At 39.8% G+C, this 19,109-nt stretch overlaps 2 protein-coding genes across 3 annotated transcripts; one reads left to right on the top strand and one right to left on the bottom strand.

Moving 5' to 3' along the window:
- Positions 1–268: 268 nt before the first annotated feature.
- On the top strand, positions 269–15,840 carry TATDN1 (TatD DNase domain containing 1). Of its 2 annotated transcripts, XM_010178246.2 has the most exons (11): positions 269–335; positions 957–1,006; positions 3,107–3,170; positions 4,156–4,299; positions 4,395–4,437; positions 9,111–9,196; positions 9,304–9,344; positions 10,756–10,832; positions 11,527–11,597; positions 12,535–12,661; positions 15,738–15,840. In XM_010178246.2, the coding sequence occupies exons 1-11, from the start codon at positions 296–298 to the stop codon at positions 15,838–15,840; spliced, it is 846 nt and encodes a 281-aa protein (XP_010176548.1). In that variant the 5' UTR covers positions 269–295. The 2 variants fall into 2 exon arrangements, with proteins under 2 accessions (XP_010176548.1, XP_028943370.1); XM_029087537.1 differs by lacking the exons at positions 957–1,006; positions 3,107–3,170 and having other exon boundaries at positions 296–335.
- Positions 15,841–16,497: 657 nt separating this feature from the next.
- RNF139 (ring finger protein 139) lies at positions 16,498–18,814 on the bottom strand (the record flags this gene model as incomplete). Its single annotated transcript, XM_010178248.2, has 2 exons — positions 16,498–18,556; positions 18,754–18,814. Coding segments are annotated over 2 exons (1,878 nt in total), but the record flags the coding sequence as incomplete, so codon positions are not given.
- Between the last annotated feature and the right edge of the window lie 295 nt (positions 18,815–19,109).

The raw sequence follows: 19,109 nt of genomic DNA, 5'->3' as shown, positions 1-19,109 counted from the left end.
TATGTATTAGCTTTGGGGGTTATGAGGGTGTGTCTTGTACACTCAGAATAAACCTGGAGTTGCACAGAAGGCCAAAACTTTATTTTTCTGTCACTTGTAGTGAGTGAGCTCCATGAAAATATACTTGTGCTTATGCTCCTTATGGCCTGTCAGAGTGGTAGCCAAGGACTACTAAGATACGCTTTCCATTGTCTTCCCTAGTTGGCTAATGCTCAGAATGAACTGTAGAGCAACTATAACATCTAATTTCTATACTTGCTTTTTTATAGATATTGGTATTAACCTGACAGATCCTATGTTCAGAGGAATCTACAGGGGAACGCAGAAACATCAAGGTAAGTGTTTCCTTGTATCTACTGAAAGACAGGATCCCTCTTGTTAAAATGGAAGCCTTTTACTTGTCAGAAAGTGAGGTTAGAATTTTTTTTCTCCTCAGAAACTGGATGCTTATTATTTACTGTGGCTTAAAGAAGAAAGTGTGACAAAATAACTTAGATGTTCTAAGCAAAATATATTATCTTCTACTGAATTACTATTAAGTTGTCAGCCAGGTAACTGCTTCTAGAGCAAAATGGAAAGTTGCTGATGTATTTATGTTAGGATTGCATGGAAGAAACTGACCTGTGAATTATGAACAATAAACTATCAAAGTATTGCACTGCTGAATCGTAATTACTAATTGTAACTGATGCTTTTTTGCTCTCACCACCCTTAGTTATAGATGTAAAAACAGTCTGCTAAAGTATGTGGAAAAACTTCTGTTGAATTCTTGTATTTAAATTAGATCTTCAGTTATTGCATTTTGTTATTGTCTTCTAAAGATTAATCAAGCGTGGTTTAAAAATTGTTCATGGTGGGTGTTCTGACTGCATGAAAGTGATTTTTAGTTGCAAAGTAGTTAAATTATGCTGTAAAACCTCAAGTTCAATTTATGACATTTTTATGAACTTTCACAGATGACTTTCTGGATGTGGTAGAAAGAGCAGTCAAAGTTGGTGTTAAAAAGGTAATTTTTGCTGATAAAGTTTCTTAATATTTTCAATTACTTTCTAATACTTTGCTTTTTAGTGCTCAATATTAAAAACCTTGCAGTGGAAAATGCAGTCACTTCAATATCAGAAAGCAAAAGCGTTCTGTGCAGAGCATTGTCTTTCATTTACACAGATCATTAGATGCTGATTATTTAGGTTCAGTCGTATCATGGGTGATATGTGTGTAGAATTTCTTTTGTACAGTTTCAACAGACAGATGTTCTCGTCTGACCTTCTGCAATCAACTAGTACACAATTTTCCATGTTAATTGGACTATAGGCAGCCACTCCTGTCTTCTTGTATCCCGAGTGACTCGCTCAACAGTTACTGCTACAGATCAAAACTCAAAAACTCTTCTGATAGTAATCCTGCAGGTATTTCTATATGTAAAGGAGATTGGTAATAGCAGAACAGCTGGGAGTGCCCATAAATTCTTACAGTTGAGGCATCTGACTATCTGCTAGTAAATACTGGCTTACATGTATTTAAACTCATCATTATGAGCATGTTTTTAACTCTCTGCTTGAACTTGGTGTTTTCAGCAGTGGACCTCATTCCTTTAGTTATAATAGTCCAGCCTGCCTGCATCTCTCCAAGCTTAGTAAGTTGTCATGACAAAAATATGAATGAAAATAGGATACAATGCACACTGTCACAAACTGTTTTACTGCACTAATACGGCTGGTGGATTAGAAAGAGAGAAATAAACCCTCCTCTAGAAGAGGAACAGACACGTCAGAAGTTTGCTGAAAGGCTGTCATCTGAAAAGAGTGGGAAATAAACTGGGAGACAGAAAAACCCCACAAACTCTAGTGATGGAGAAGTTACCACACTGCAGCAAATACAGAATCAGTCACCTTTACTACATTTATATGTGCTGTCTAAGTATTATTTTATCTTTTTATCACCCTTTGAAAGTAAGCAGCAGTATTCCTCTGTTATCATCAAAAACATGTTGGCTGCATAACTTTTTCAAGATGCACAGTGGATTCAGAAATAGAATTCCAGAGCTCCCTGTCCTTAACTATGTTTTCAGTCTTCCTACTGGCCTGTATGGTGTCATAGAATCATAGAATCATAGAATGGTTTGGGTTGGAAGGGACCTTAAAGATCATCTAGTTCCAACCCCCCTGCCATCAGCAGGGACACCTTCCACTAGACCAGGTTGCTCAAAGCCTCATCCAGCCTGGCCTTCAACACTTCCAGGGAGGGGGCATCCACAACTTCCTTGGGCCCATCCCAGACTGATTCTACTTAGTGAGAAGTTTAATCTGTTTATTTGAAAATACTGCTGGTTTTCCATAGAGCTGCTGGTTTATGGTAATTTTTGGTAAAGTTTTGCCACGTGCTGTGTGTACACCCAGCCACTTCCTGCTTATTTTTCCGGTGACGCTGTTGGGATGTGTCTGTCCCTAACGGACCGTACTGCAGAAGTGTCTGACTTGGTGCTGACCAAATCTGGGATATAGCATGTGTAGAGATAAGACTTGCCCAAAAGCAGTGTAGTTATGATTTATTAGGACCTAGGGTGTAAGATCCTGCCAGTGGTGGCTCAAAAAACACTGTAGGTAACAATTCTGGTGTGATAACCTTTGATCTTAAGGTAAAAACAAAAGATCAGAGCCAGAAATTCTTAAACTTGTAATCCCAACTCTGAGACAGACCCCTTTGTTGGTTTATCTACTTACTGATTCATGTCTTGGTTTGGGGTGTTTGGGAGTTTTTCGTTTCTCCACCTTTAAGGCAGAGAATGTCTTGAGTATTATTTCTTGAGTCATTGTCTAATGAAGTTAAGATTGCTGCAGATAGAAGTCTCTCACTCATTTAATGGTTTGAATACTTAGCATAGAAGATACTTGATAAAGGAAAAAATCAGGTTCTGATGCCCAGTGTATTTACTGGCTCCTGAGGACCATTGAGTTTCATTTCTGATTTATGAAATGTTGTCATATTTGCATTAGTGATTGTCTTCTGATGTTCTCTGTCTACATTCTTATTTATATCTGAGTGCTCCCTTAAACTTTGTTTGATGTTCAAAGAGCCTTCTCACTGACAGTACTTTTCTTCTTTCAAGTTTTTGATTACAGGTGGAAGTCTGCAAGATAGTGAAGATGCATTGCAGCTGGCACAGACAAATGGTATTTTCACTTTATCTAGAAATAGAAATTTCTGGAATAAAAATTTTGTTACAAGACTATCTTCTAGAAATAAGATAGAATGCTTGTTTGGTGTGGAATGTGTGGTTTTAGATGGATTTTTGTTCGTTTTTTAATTACCAATCTATCATGACTGTCTTGAACAAACAAGGTATCTTTCTCTTTGTGGGTCTCCTAGCTTTCCCTTTCTTTCTTTGAAAAGGCAAATATCATTCCACCTAATTACTTAAATATGTATTTGAACTAAAACACATGTTAAAGTACTATTTACACAACAGACCCCCAGAATAATTTAGGTTGGAATGAACCTGAGGGGGTAACCTGGTCCAACCCCATCCACCTCCCCACCTCCATCAAAGCAGGACGAGCTTTAATGCTGGGTCAAGTTGCTCTGGGCCTTATATGGTCTTTCCCTCCCCCCCTGCTTTTACATGCTCTGTAAAGGCGCTTAGCAGAAGCGTTAGTTTTGGCACAGAGGTAATCTAGATTAGATAATTAACTCAGGCTAGATGTTGCTTGTGAAATTCTGTAGCAGCTCGTGTAGATGCACTCAGGGGAAGTCGCATGCTGTGTACAAACCTTACAGCTGAGGACAGCCTGATGCATTCTGAATGAGGTAGATTTCTAAATGATCTCAAGAGGTCTCTCCCAGCCTCACCCATTGTATGATTTGTTGGGGTCCACTCTACCAGAATAATTCAGCTTTGAGTTGCAGATTTGGACTATACTAAATAACACATACTCGAAAGAAACACGCACATGCACCCCCGCTGGCAATACTGTCTTAACATTTTTAAAGCAGAAAATACCAGTGTAATAAAACTGTCACCATAACAATGATTTTCAAAGAGAGTTTTCTTTTAAAACTATGAGCAATGAAAAGAAGTCCAGATACAGGTACTGACTATACCTTATATAAGTTTTCTTTTTTTTTTCCTTAAAACCTTCTAATGCTATCTTGCTCCAGACATGTTTTACAGTACAGTTGGCTGTCATCCCACCCGCTGTGCAGAATTTGAGCAGAGTAGCCCCGAACAGTATTTATCTGAATTAAAAAATCTGATTGAAAAAAATAAGACAAAGGTAATAGCAGTTGGAGAATGTGGCTTAGGTAAGTTATCTTAGTACTTCAATATTTTTTTTTTTCTAGACATACATTAAAAAATCCTAAAACACTAAATGGGTTTTTATTCTTTCTATTTGTAGATTTTGATAGATTAGAGTTTTGCCCAAAGGACATCCAACTCAAGTAAGAAACTTTTGATAACTATAAATTAAGACTTGTAGCAATTTACAGGGGTGTTTTCTGTCTTGTGCTCTACCAGGTAACACTTTGTCAGGTACAGACCTGCAGTTTGCAGGGTTGGGTCTGGCATTTTCTGGCAGCAACAGTACTTTAAAGAAAGATGGCTACATTCAAGTAGTGCTCTGTGCTAAATTTTGCTACCTGCCTGGTGTTGGCTTAGCATGTCTTTTTCTGTAAAATTGATCAGAATTTGTGGATTTCTGGGTGTGATAGATGTTCATTCTTGCTAATATTCAAGAACTCTTGGAGACTCATGGGGAAAATAACGTAACTGTGGTGCATGAAAGAAGAATTAGGTTGTTGAGTGAAGGGCGTGGGGAAGGGAACAGAGCTGTCAAAAGGATAAGTCAGCTCTCAGAAAAATGAGCTTTTAGTAAAGGAGGTATTAGCTGGGAGCAGACAATCAAGAGCTGATGAAAAACGTAATCTCAGGAGCTGGAGAGATCTGTATTTTGAAGTATAGAAACTGAGTGGAAAGAAGCTAGCACAGCCCCTAAAATCAATTTGCATTCTTGTAGTGAGGAGTTCTGTCTACAGGGGGAACTGACTGAAAGATAGTAAGTGCTAAATTAAAATGAATGATTAATGAATTGTGCTTGTAACTGTTCTGAGTAAATTAGTCACTGGGGGGCAGTGGTTAGTTGTGTTTCATTTCTAATTGCCGCATGTTAGCAGTATGTAGAGTTAATTTCTTCATAGCGCTACAGTCATTCGGTAAAGTGGGCAGAACTCGTTTTTCTGGTGGAATTCAATGTACTGTTCAGCAAAGCACACCTGGGAGCATAACCTGATTCTTCACTGTGGCAAACTAAAACACTAGTGGAGTATCATATTTTAAGATCTTTACTGCCTTGATGATATTGGGAAATAAATAAATGTATCTGATTTGGGGCCTACAAGAAAGCTGGGGAGGGACTTTTCATAAGGGCAACTAATGACAAGACAAGGGGAAATGGGTTTAAACTGAAAGAGGGGAGGTTTAGATTAGATATTAGGAAGAAGTTTTTCACTGTGAGGGTGGTCAGACACTGGAACAGGTTGCCCAAGGAAGTTGTGGATGCCCCCTCCCTGGAAGTGTTGAAGGCCAGGCTGGATGAGGCTTTGAGCAACCTGGTCTAGTCGAAGGTGTCCCTGCTGATGGCAGGGGGGTTGGAACTGGATGAGCTTTAAGGTCCCTTCCAACCCAAACCATTCTATGATTCTATGATTTTCCTTATCTGATGGACTGAAGCTGAAGACCTGTAGTGAAAAACTTCTAATCAAGTGCACTGCAATTGGGTTGTGAGGAAGGAGGTGACAGAGTAGAACAGAAATCACTTTAAAAGTGGTAGGTGAGTCCTTTCTAATTAAGATTGGTAAAGACACAAAGTCTTTATCTGAGCTATTTCAGTAAATCATATGAAATACATAAATCTCCTTTCAAAGAGATCTTTTAAGAGCCCTTACTGGAAATTGCAGTTGGAAGGAGGTGACTGATGAAAAGCAAGAAATATGAGGGAGTGAAGAAATACTGAAAGCCTCAAGGACAGATGCCTGCAAACGCTGTGTTTGCAAATTCCATGTTTTGTAAAAGGAAAGCAGCTTTCCCTGCTCTTCATCCTCCCTGTGTTTGTGAAACATGGTCAGGGTTTGGGGTTGGGTTTATTCCTGCTAATTGAATGCTATGGAGTTGGAGATAGTCTGGCTTTCATGACCTTTAGCAGACAGGATGGCGAGTTCTTCAAATTAATATTCAGTGTTTTCTTGATAAATGATCTTTAAAAAAGAGGCAGAGCGTGAAATGCTTGGAGGCAGCTCACCAGTTTTCAGCTGATCCGCAGTTCAGGTGTTGTAACAGTCACTAGGACAGTTTGCACACAGCTGCAGAGTTACCCTGTGGAAGAGAAGTATGGCAGTTTCCCCGTGGGTAGTATCTGAGCGTGACCTCTGTTTTGTTTAATGTTTAATCATTTAATCATTATTTTCTAGTTAATTATGCTGTGTTTTCTTTGGAATAGTTTTCACCTGTAATAAATGAATACCATTTTTATCCTGTTTCTTGGATTGAAAAGAATTTGTTGAAGCAGACTTAGGAACTTTTTTTTTTATCAGAATTGTTCTCCTTTCTCATAACTTTTCCAGCAGAAAATGGTGATTTGAATGGTAGTTAGATGAAGGTACTGCCTTCATATTGTCATGAAGGTCACATTATAAATGGACTGATAGGTATATGGAAGTTTCACTTCTGCTGTGCTACTAAGAGGGGCTTGTAAGGCTCAGTGACACGAGAAACAGGAATTTTCTTAACCAAATTGGAGAGGGTGAACAAAGTCATAGGCACTGTTATTCATGCATGAATCCATCATTGTTTATCTGGAGATCTTCTACCTCAACAAGGCCAATTTGCTTCAACTCCTTTAGTGTCTTGATCTCAAACCTGAAAATACCACAGCATTTGAACTTTATAATCAAAACTAAACCTGCAAACAACCATGCAGAAATATTTTCAAACTTCCTTATTGAGAAACAACACAGAAAACACAGAAACTGCACGTAGTGAATAACAAACAGTCTGTTTGCCCAAAGGAAAAAGTTGTTCCTTAAGCCCTGGAACTAGGAAGGTTTGTTTTCCTACTGACTTCCTTTGTTACCATTCTGATCACTGTATGTCATGCCTGGTGTCTTCACACTTTTCTGGGGTTTCTTTTATCTCTTTTTTTTTTTTCTCCCTCCCCTCCTTCAAGAAATTTCCCATCCACCTCCCCTTTTTCTTTGACAGGGCAGCAGCAGCGTGTGTTGGGCTTCATTGTCGCTAGGAATGGAAGAAGCTTGAGTTGCCTTTCCACTTGTAGGGGCAGTAAACTTTGTACTTTCAAGACCATTACCCTTCCCAAAATTAGATTGAAATTGGCAGTAGCTCACTTAGGAGACTTGTTTGCAGCTCAGTCTCTAAAACCTCATTTACTTATGAAACAAGTCTTCTCTTTAAAAAACCAAACAAACAACAAAACAACCAACCAGTAATCAAGCAATTGTAGCTATTTAACCGCAAGAGCAATCACGAGTTGCAATTAGATTTATATTTAGTCAAACAAGCTCAACTAAGCTCAGTATCTAGACTACAAAGAACATTCAAAGTAGTTGTAACTAATTCTGAATTTTCATGTCAGTTTTTAACATTGCAGACGATTGCTGTTCCACCTGTTGTATCTCAGAGTTCTGGACTAATAAACAGGGAAGGTAATTTTTTATCAGAGACATATCAACCTGTAATATACAGAAAAGAATGAAAATTACACAAAACTAAAAGACCAGCTGCATTGTCTCTTTTTTAAATAGGTTTTATTAGTCTTATTTATATGTTAGGAAAATGTAAACCAAACTAGTGGTTTACTGACACTTTCTCGTGGTTGATATGTGACTCATACACAGCAGTCAGTATGTGTGTGTGAGTTCAAACACTTGAGTTTGCCTTTGAAATGTTTCTGGTACCTGATGATGGGAATGCCCCAGCGCCCTGGACTGCTTTTAACTGCCACGCTGAAAGAAATGCAGCATGTGCATACAGTCCCAGCCTGTTGGGACAGGTAACATTGTCCCTCTGCCTTGTCCAAATAATGTCATCTTTCCAATTATGTGTGGGTACTGAGTCACCTGGGCGCTGCTGGCCTTCTGCCATGTGTAAGTTCCTTCACCGCGTTTCCTGAGCACTGGTAATTTGCATGCCTGGGTGCAGCGTGGCAGAGGGGACTGGTAAATGATAATGCTCGGGGATCAGAGCTACCTGCAAATGACAAGGGACAGGTTAGTTTCCTTTAGAAACTGCACTGGGGAAACTGGCTGCCTCCTTCTCTTCCCTCTGCCCACATTTTAATGTCTCTTCATAGGATGGTTGCCTCGCTGTTACCACTCCTTCAAAGGGAATACTGGGAGTAGAAGGTAGGGATAAAAGGAATGAAAAGGAAAGGATACAGACATAAAAAGGAGGAGGGAAAACAGTGGAAGGCTTTGAAAGAGTGAAGATAGTGGGAAGAAGTAAAATGCCTAATATTGGTATTCGTTGCACCCCAAGAGAGGAAAGACTGCCCTCCGTGGAAGGGCAAAGAGAAACTCTGGTTGGTTACTTTACAGGCCAGCCAGCTCTGATACAGTTTTGGCCATATATACAGTTTTTTGAGGCTATAGAAGTCTGTGTAGTGCTTCCTCACGGCATTTACAAGTGCTTCTTGAAATAGTGGTCTCCATGTGATCCACGCTCTCCCATTCCTGACATTTCAAAATTTCGTGGAAGGAACAGTCAGTTCCTTTTTCATTAAAAATAAATAAATAAAAATTAACTCCAGCACCCGCACTACACAAGGGTACATGCTTTGAATATATATTTGTGCATTCCTCAGTACTGATGCTCTTGGCCACTTCCTACCCGTCTTCCAGCATAGATCATTACTGTGTGAATATACCATGGGAAAGAGTTCCTTTTAAATCCTTGCACAAATAAGAGCTTTTGCATGGCAAATCCATTAACTCTGTCTTTAGTTCTGGAGGACAAAAGCATACAAGTGCTGGAAAAAACTCTTCTGCTGTCTTTATTTGTTCTTACACTGAGGTTCTGTTTAAAGGTGATTTTTATTTTACAGGTATTTTGAAAAACAATTTGACCTGTCAGAACAGACACACCTGCCCATGTTTCTCCACTGTAGAAACTCACACACTGAATTTTTAGGTGGGTTTGGTTGAGAGCAAATTCTAAATACGAAAAATCTAGAAACCTGGATCTTTTACCTTTGTCTGTTATAAAGCTGTCTTACATATTTTTATTTCTTTTCATAGACATAATGAGAAGAAACCGAGATAGAATGGTAGGAGGGGTGGTAAGTATGGACTTCAGTGTAGCATTCGTTTTTACGTGCATGTTGTGTGAATATTGTTGCTTAATATGCAGCTTGTTGTTTGTCATGGAATCTGGGTAGGTTTCCTGTTAGGTGATTTCAGTTATTATTAATAAGTGTTCTCCAGTCCCTTCTAGTATTTTTATTTTCTTTGCTTATTCAACAGTTTTTTGGCAAGGTAAGAAGATAGACTGAGAAAAAGCTCTGCAGCTGACGTGAGCAGTTTTTCTTGGCTTGTCAGAAGGACAGTTTAAGCACCTTATAATTGACATTGGCCTCTTCCCAGTTCTTCAGTGTCTGTAACTGCAGTGCATTCAGACCACAGATAATTTAGGTGCAAGTTCCCAGTGGCAGCTGTAACCTCAGACATTTGCTTCTGACGTTAGACATCATTTTCAAATTAGATCCAGATGTAACTTTTGATTGTTTTATGTCGTTAGATATTCAGATCGTGTATTTTAATTCAAAAGCATAACGGGAAAATCTTTTGATGAAATTACGAAGAAAGTCCAGCAACTCTCTTTCAGGTTTCCATTGTGGCAGGATTTTCCAGAAGGATAATAAATGCTTGGATTACTCTGTCCTACTAACATCAGGCCGCACCTCCTACAATAATATCTCAGTCCCCAGGTTTCCCCTTTGTTACCCCAAAAACCTTCCCCCGGCCCAGTTTGGCATGTTGTGTCCTTACGGAACACTGTGCCGACTCCCCTCTCTTCCTTTCCCTTTTCTGCAAGACCCGTAGCTAGCGGAGCAGTGACGGGCAGGCACCTCTGCAAGGGGCTGTCCCCTGGCAGCGTGGGGCTGTCCCCTGGCAGCGTGGGGAACCGTAGTCTCTTTACTCCACTCGGGCTGAGGAGCTGCGGCTCCCAGGAGCATTTCGCTGCTTGCACCTTGTGGCCTGTCGCTTGCCTCTCTCGTCCTTGGGGTGACCACGCAGGCTGTCTCTCTAGTTCCAGGGGGCTCAAATCTGTGGAGAACTCGACACTGCTCTTACTGGGTCCCTGACAGTGCCCTGTAGGGAACACTGAGGAGAGAGTGTAAAAATTCAGCATGCACAGGATGATTTCCTGTGTGTGTTTTCCCAGCTCCTGGAAGTTTCTGGGCCAAAAGCAGTATCACTGGATAGGCCTTTTCTACACGTACTGATCACCCATAAAACACTGTAACCACTTCTATTGCAGTATTCAACTGCCTTCAGCCTGGACTTTGCCCAAATTCAGAATCAACTGAGCCATGTCTCACCTTTATGTTTGTATTCACGTGTAATGCATACTATCAAAGGGATTTATGACACAAATAAAAACTAATATGTGCTTTTAAATTACTGGAGTGTTAAATGAACTACATATATTTGTATATATGTGTATATCTATATTTATATATGTTCTAGGTACATTCTTTTGATGGCACAAAGGAAGAAGCAGCAGCTATAATAGATTTGGATCTTTATATTGGAATAAATGGCTGGTAAGTTCTTTACAAGAAATAAAACTATTTTAAAATGTCAGCTGTAGTGAACTTATTGCTTTCTTTGAAACAATGAGGTCAAGTTCTCAGAGCTCACTAGACTCTTAATCATTTGACAGATTTAGAATTGCACTCATTAGTCTATTAGCCACGAGAAGTTCTTAACTCACAGCTCAGTGAGTTAATCTAGTCTTAGGTCCATTCTGCTAACCTTGGGTCAATCCTTGTTTGTAAATACATACGGTGGTTGAATGTGGAAGCAGTTCTTCTGAGAAGTGTTTAAAAAAATAGCGCAATTTTAAGCTGCCCTGTCAAATCCAGGAGTAATGCAGATGTAACTGGAGCAGCCTTATCTACTGGTGATGCAGTCTGAATTCTCAGCAGTCATCTGGCCAAAAGCCAGCCAGCACCACTTTATAAATTGCACGGGTTGCTGAGGCCAGGCAAGCATGGGCAGTGCAGGCAGGGGTTCTGTGTGCTTACTAGGGTGAGATGGATTCACTCAGTAACTCTCCAAATTTGTCGTTTTCTGCAAAGTTTGAATTTACAGGCAGCACTTTTAAAAATGAAGCAAATTTTATTCACTCAAATTATTTAGGAAGTCATCTTTGCTGCAGAACATTTCAACAGGCAAAGTAATTACTTTTATACACTTCTGTTTGTTTGTTTTTTTAAACAAACTCTGATTTTCCAGTTCACTGAAAACAGAAGCCAACTTGGAAACGCTGAAATCGATTCCTAGTGAACGATTAATGATAGAGACTGGTAAGATTTTATGTCTTGGTCAGTTTGTGACTTAAACACTATTAGGCAAGGAGATACGCCTGTACAGCAATGATAAGGCAGAATCAAGACGTAAGGAGTTCAGAGTAGAAAAAGGACTGGCTGTTTCTCCACTTTGGAAAGCACTTTACGGGCTCCAGAAATACTCCTTTTCGGCCTTCTGCTGGAAGGAATAAACTGCCGTGTCAGTTCCTAACATTGCAGGGGAAGATGAAAAGGACACATTGACAAGCCCAGATTTTTAAATGTCCCTAGGTACCAGAATCCTGCTTGAATATCTTAAAATCTAGCTTGGAGGAGATGTACCAGACACAGGGCAGTGACTGTGAGCTCACCACTGGTAGCAGTTGCAGCATTTGGAAACATCAGCTCTTTACATAGAGTAAAGTGGAAGAACGTCTCCTCTTGGCCTAATGAGCAGCGATTGTAACTGATTGACTAAGGATGCCTTTTTCTTTTTTTTAATGTTCATTTCAATTCTCAACAGCTGGCAGTTAAAAATACAGTATTTATTTGAATTTCTGAATCTGAAAAAGGAAAAACACAAACTGCCTAAATCCTTAAATTTATTTGCACATGAAGTACAGACCCGTTAAAAGTGTAGAGAAAGTTTCTGTGTAACACACACAGTGTATCTAGCTATCATTGTTGTGTTGGAGGGAATTAGTGTTATGTACTATTATTCCTGATTTTTTAAAATGTAAAAACTCAAAGGTAACAATATAAAAATCCAAAGATTGTAAGGATGTTAAATTCCCCAAATCTCTTAAATTCCATTTTTTAATTGGAAGTCACTGCTAGAATGAGATTACAAGAGCTTCTGCCTATGGAAGTAGCTGATTAAGCTGTCTCATGCTATTCTCTTCTCAAACAATTGCATGCTTGTAATTTTTATTTTTTTTTTCCCAAATGAAACTAGATGCGCCTTGGTGTGGAGTAAAAAATACTCATGCTGGATCAAAATACGTTAAAACTACATTTCCTACAAAAAAGAAATGGGAAATAGGGCACTGCTTGAAGGACAGAAATGAACCCTGCCATATAATGTAAGTGTACTGCTGCAGTATTCTTTTACATCTTTCAAATCTCACCAGGGAGAAAAAAAAAATCAGTTCACTGGAAATGTCGTAAATAGAAATTAATTCTGAATTCACTGAAACTTGTGCCAGGTATTGCTTTATAGGCTGTGGAAAAATTTAGTAAGTCTTAATTTTTCCATTTCAGTAACTCTGGATGTAAAAAGCTCCCTGAAAGTGATTTTTATCCTTTTACTTGATACCCTGGAGAAGAGGTTAAACCCTGTGAAGTAACCTGACTTGAATAAATTTCACTCAGTTGCAGTTATTTTTAAAACTGATCCAGCACTGGCGCTCGCTGTGCAGCGCTCTGCTGAGGGGGCAGCGCTGAGGCACGGAGAGGGGCTGGTGCCCGTGTTCATATCACAGTGCCTGTGACACGAGCTGCTGTAACACCGGTTTGGTTAAGGGCAATTTCTTAATTCTGCTACTGTGCTTAAAATAAAATGAAGTTTCATAGAATACTGTGATCCTATGAAGTTCAGATATGAAGAACAGCAGTCAGCAGAGAGAGTAGTGAAAGAAAACTCCAGGGGCTTATGGACAGACTTAGAAAGTACAGAAACCAGTTTCTGCCACCTTTTCACGCACTTCATCGCGGAGGTGTGAAAAGCAGGGAAAGGTATCATTGTTTTAGTGAAAACGTTTAGTTATTTTCATTAAATAGCACTGAGATGAAATGCCTGAATTTTCACAACTGTTGTGGAAGTCTGGTTGGTGAGTTATGCCAGACTTCTCAGTCATCTCCCCACTATCAGCATTCTGAAAAGAGGAATGGTTGGGAAGCTTTCTTCTTGTGGTGCAGTACGTGAATGAACTTCCAGCAAATAAAGCTCCAAGCTTTGTTTATTACCTATGGCCCATTTACTTGATCAGAAGTGGGATTTTTTTTTATTTGCTGTGAAGTCTCTGTGTATTTCTGTGAAAAGCTGTGTAAATGACCTGTTGGGGGCTCGCTTTTAAAACACTGCTCAGGATAGCGCTGAAGAATTCAGGTATTTGGCAAGGTGTCTAAACAAGAGTTTATTGGAGAACTAAAGGGAATTCTGCTGCTCTTTTGGGAGATGTGAAATAACACTTTAAAAAGAGAGAGATGCCACAGGATCATGCTAAAAGCATAGTTTAAGTTCACGTGGTGATACTTCCCTAGTGTTCAGATACATTTTATGCAGTGACGTTGATTTGTCATACTCTTTGAACTTGACTCTATTTGTGCTGCGAAGACGCAGCGCACACGTTCGCACGGAAGGGCTCGTTCAGTATTTTAAGACTTTCTGGGGTCAGTCCAAGGTTTTAGAGTAGGAGAAGAGATCAAGTGAAACCAATTCTCTGATCACAAGTGGAGGACCACTGCTGTTGGTGAAGAAGGCTATTTCAGCACACCTGTACGTGTTAACAACACCCCCGCGTCTTTGTGTGCTGCCCCAGCTGTAGCTTACAGATAAAGTGTTGCAGACACCCCAGAACTGGCAATGCAGGGAGTCTGCCCCAGAGCAGTACACAAACGCTAGACTTGGCTTTTGCTTTCTTTTACAGAACAAAATCTTGTTTATTTCAACCTTATTTCAAAACTACTGTCCCTTTAACATCAATTATGACCTCTACTAATTGTAGATTAGTAACCTGAGAACTCTCAAACCTCAGGAAAAATGAAGTATGGTAACTGAGAGTTGGTAGTTTGTGACTTCTCGAGTAGCAAGATCTGGTGTGAGGGGAAAATTAGCCTCAGGCCACAAAGTATATTTAACGCTTAGGGTATATATATTGTTTAATATAGCTCAGTTGGCAGGAGGAATTTTCCATTTGGCTTTTTTTGGTGGTACTGGACACCTTTCAATTTTGATGGTGGTATTTCCACTTTATTTTCACAACTGCACTACTCCCCTTGGAAGGCTATTTAAAAAAAAAACAGCCACAAGAGGCTTTTTTCTCCTTCAGATTTCATACCAGTGTCACAGTAACAGGGAGCATCCAAGTGAGGAGAGATGTGGAAGCCCTACCACGACTCTTCAAGGGTGAAATTCTTTGGTAGTCTTTACTTATTTCTGTGTAGGCCTGACCTCACCCCATCTCATCTTGAACATGCCCTTAAATCAATAAGCTGTTTGGCTGCATAGCACAAGAATGAGGGTAAAATGGGCTAATTCTCCATCTAATTCTCCATCTAGGAAAATATTTGAATTCCAGTAATTGTGAAGAGCAACTTTTTCTACCCTGATTTCCTCAAAAAGACCTTTAGCTATTGCACTACTTAAGAGGCAGGATCCAAGACCATCAAACCCTTGAGGTTCTTACTCTTAAAGCTTGGGGTTTGGGGTTTTTTTTCCATTACTAGAAAAAAAAAATGAAGTATGAAGTGTCTTAGGGACTGTATAGAAATTTCTTTTTTTTTCAGAATGAGTAATACAAAATCAAGAAAATAAGTAGAGAAAAGGTTGTGGCTTGGTTTTTTGTTATTTAGTGTTAATATTATTCATCCCTTTTCTTATGCCTTCTTTTCCTGGCTTGTATCAAGACTACGGGCCTTTTAAAATTGCTCATTTAATGTTTACTGCAACTATCTGAATGTTAATCACAGTTAATCTAGAGAACAGGGAAGCAGGAAAAGTTACTCTGGCAGCTACACTCTCAGATAAGGCTGGATCTGGAATTTAAGCTTTGCCATAGACAAGTTTGTTCACAGTGCAGCTTTAGCCTTGAAAGGCTAATCAATTTCAGTCTGAAAAATGAAGACCATTGATAAAGACACCCACAAAATGACACTTTCTTTGAAACAGAAAGCTGTTTAATTAACCTCCAAACAAGAGTCAAAAGACCAAAGAAGAATCTGTACCAGTGAGCAACCAGTGTTCAGTGGGAAGGGAATGGCAGTTAGTGACTTAAAAGAGAAGCTATTTGCATATCTGAGCACCTTGCCCTGCTGCTCTCAGCATAGGTTTTTATTCCAGGTTAATCTTAGTGACTCGTACATACACATGCAGCAGTCTCGAGGATATTCAGTACTGAGTTTCAGCCTCTTCTAATAATATCATTCTTTCTTTTTCAGTCAAATACTGGAAATAATGGCAGCAGTAAGAGAAGATGACCCGCTCGAGTTGGCCAATACTCTATATAACAACACTATTAAAGTCTTCTTTCCAAATATATAAAGTTGTTTTTCTTACATTTATTCAGCATAACTGTAGTAAATATACTGCAAAAACTTAAAAATTACCATATCTGCAAGTTCTTATCCATGGAAGCCAATATGTAGTGCTTTTTTTTTAATGGTACAAGATTAAAGCTGCTTTTGAAAAGGCGGTCTGCAGTTGTGCAGTTTCTCAGCCCTGTTTCCCTTTCATCAAGATTCAGGATCAATGTCAAGGACAACCCAAGCTAGCAACTCTTGTTAACACCTGTATGGGTTACGTGATGACTGCCAGGCTGCTGCGTTCAAGCTACTACTGGTAATGCCGAAGTGTTTAACACATCAGAGGCATGCTGGACGTTACCAGGAAGCTGAGTGCTTTTGGCTTTTGTTCCACATACGCAAATGCTGTAACATTAAGTCTACTAACCTAAATTTTTCTTTATTTTATTTTTTTAAAACACAACTTGCTAGTTTTTAATGATAAAGCTCTGCTAATACTGAATTTGTAAGTAAAGCTGCTTTGGTTCAGGCTTTTCATGTCTGGTTCTGAACAGTCTGTTTTCACCAGTATTTTTCCTTTGCATCCAGACCTCATTGATCAGGGATTACTGGTATACAGTCTTTGGCACAGCATTATCACTACATCAATTAAAGAGTGTTTTTCCAACCATCTTAAAAACATGTGAAAACATTTTATTCCATGTACAATAACGTACATAATTTTAAGGTGGTCATGAAAGAGACCAGCCAAAATCAGAGGTATATTTACAGTAGCACACACCACAGTAAACAACCACCATTCACAGACTCAACATTAAGATACTGCTGTTGTGCTTAAGTACAATAACTACAAAGTGATACTTTTATTCTGCTGACGTCAACCTTAAACAAATACCTCATGGCTTAATAAAGGACATCTTAATCACCAACAGAGTTGGAATCAACATTAAGAGTCTCATTCAAGTGCTGTGCCACACAGTCGTCATCCTCCTCATCGCTATCAGAACTGTCATTATCTTCATTTAGTTCATTTTCAGCATCAGCAGCTTCTTCTTCAGCTTGTACAGGATTTTCATTCGGTGCCGCAAACCTGTTGTTGTTAGAGATACTGGCATTTTCCTTGTCCTCAATATACACTTTCTGATGGCACATAGGGCAAGTGTCCTGAATGTACAGCCACTTCCGAAGACAAAGTGCATGAAAGTAATGGTTGCAGGGAGTAATGCGAGCAGAGGTGGTGAACTCGTGGTAGCAGATTGCACATACGTCATCGATTTCTTGTAACCGACTTCCTTTCACCTCTGGAAGTGAGTTTATTTTCTTAACAGCAGTCCGTCGATTTATAAAAGTCTTCCAGCCGTTCTTGGCTTGCAAGTAGATGTTGAAGTACGCGTGTAGACACATCATGCAAGCGCGGATCTTGCTTCCCGATTCAAAAACCATTGTGTAAGCTCCGTTTCCAAACATAATTACTCCAAATATAAACTCAATAATATTGCCAGTTGAACGAACATAATAAACATAGTCATCAAGTTTTTCCCATAGCACGTTGTAATAGCCATCAATCATAAACAAGATATAAACAGTGATAGAAACTATTACTTTTAGGCAAAGCTCTACACAGAATGCCGTAACTGCAAAAAGCCAGGTATTTAGTGCATAGTGGTGCCAGAGGATGTAACTGAGCAGAACTGGAAGGATGAAAAGGCAAGCGGAGACAAACAGTACAGGGAAGTGTCTGCGAAACGATGACACGTGGGAGGCACTGAGAGACATCAGCACGGGGTCTGTCATTCCATGGATAAAATGCAGGACTGCCGTCAACAAAAGGCACATGTTTCGACTCAGGCGAACTAATCGTTCTTCTGGTTTCAGTCCACTTAAACCAGTCTGCAGAGCCAAAATGAAAAACAAGACAGGGGCTACGAAGCCAAGCCTTTTGTCATCCTCATCAGTTGATCCGATGAAGGCCAAGATACCGAGCCCCAAATAATGGGCGATGGAGGAAATGACGGCACTCATGCCCAGCACAGTTAAAGTAGAGTCACACCCGCTTATGATCAGACTGCAAAGCAGTTCCCAACAGTTATCCCACGACAGCAAGAAGAATTTTTCCTCTGTTTTAGTTTCAGCCATCTTTACAACATACGTTAATACCAGAGCTTGTGCCGTAAGTCTCGTTAGCCAGAAGACACGCAGTACAGCTGGGAACCGAATCCTTTTCCACGTATCCTCCATCAACAGGTGTAATCCATAAATGCGATACATGTGCCTCACCAGCAGATAAACGTATCGTACCGAGTAATAGAACCATTTGATTTTCATCACTAAAATGGCTGTGGTATTTAGTGTCAGAACTAGGCCTGAAATAAAAACTAGTATCTGCCGGACATTTAAAGGTAATTCAACAACCAAGCCAATCACAGGAATCAGTATATCCAGGATGATGAGCTGAGAGTAGATGGACTGCACGTTTAGCAATGTAACATACCCGATTCCAAAGGTAAGCTGAAGGATGGAAAGCGCCATCCATAGCGACGGTCCTTTATGAGGGAAGATCTGAATTCCAAACGTGGCTGTGTAGTAGGCACTGTAGAAGTTTATGTGCAAAGAAGCGTAGTAATTCACCAACACTGAAGTTGCAGCCAGCAGAGATGCCGAGGCAATCATATAAAACTTGAAAAGTGCTCGCTGTTGTAAGACCAGAACAATGCTGGATACAAAGACACCTAAAAACAGATTGAAACCATTTAGTTCTCAGCAGAGACTCAACAACAGATTTTAATGTATTGGCTTTGGCACAACATTTATTTAATGTGTCACTTCCCAATCAGTCACTCATAACTTGGCATTACCAATGGTGCCCTTTTCAGAGAAAGAGACAGCGGACGACTTCATCTCTGCGTTCAGTACCGCTGTGCACCGCAGCCGCGACGCAAAGCCAACGCAAGGATTAAGTCACAGTCACCATCAAGTTCATCTGCAGTTTCACACTACAGCACTGACAGCTCCCAGCCTTCCAGCCTTACTCCTGAAATCTAAGGGTAGACAACTTCTAAAAGCAGAAAGAATTACCAGATATAGCATCACTCTTGTAGACAAAGTTAGTACATTTCATAATTTATTCCCTATTAAGTCCTCTAATTCACTGGAGCAAAGCACTCAACTACAAATGTCCAAGCGGGAACAGAATCATAGAATGGTTTGGATTGGAAGGGACCTGAAAGATCATCTAGTTCCAACCCCCCTGCCATCAGCAGGGACACCTTCCACTAGACCAGGTTGCTC

Source organism: Antrostomus carolinensis, unplaced genomic scaffold (genome assembly GCF_000700745.2).
Source record: "Antrostomus carolinensis isolate BGI_N321 unplaced genomic scaffold, ASM70074v2 scaffold12191, whole genome shotgun sequence".
Taxonomy (NCBI): domain Eukaryota; kingdom Metazoa; phylum Chordata; class Aves; order Caprimulgiformes; family Caprimulgidae; genus Antrostomus; species Antrostomus carolinensis.
The sequence above is the reverse complement of the archived record's forward strand: the minus strand, read 5'-3'. Positions and strand labels throughout refer to the sequence as shown.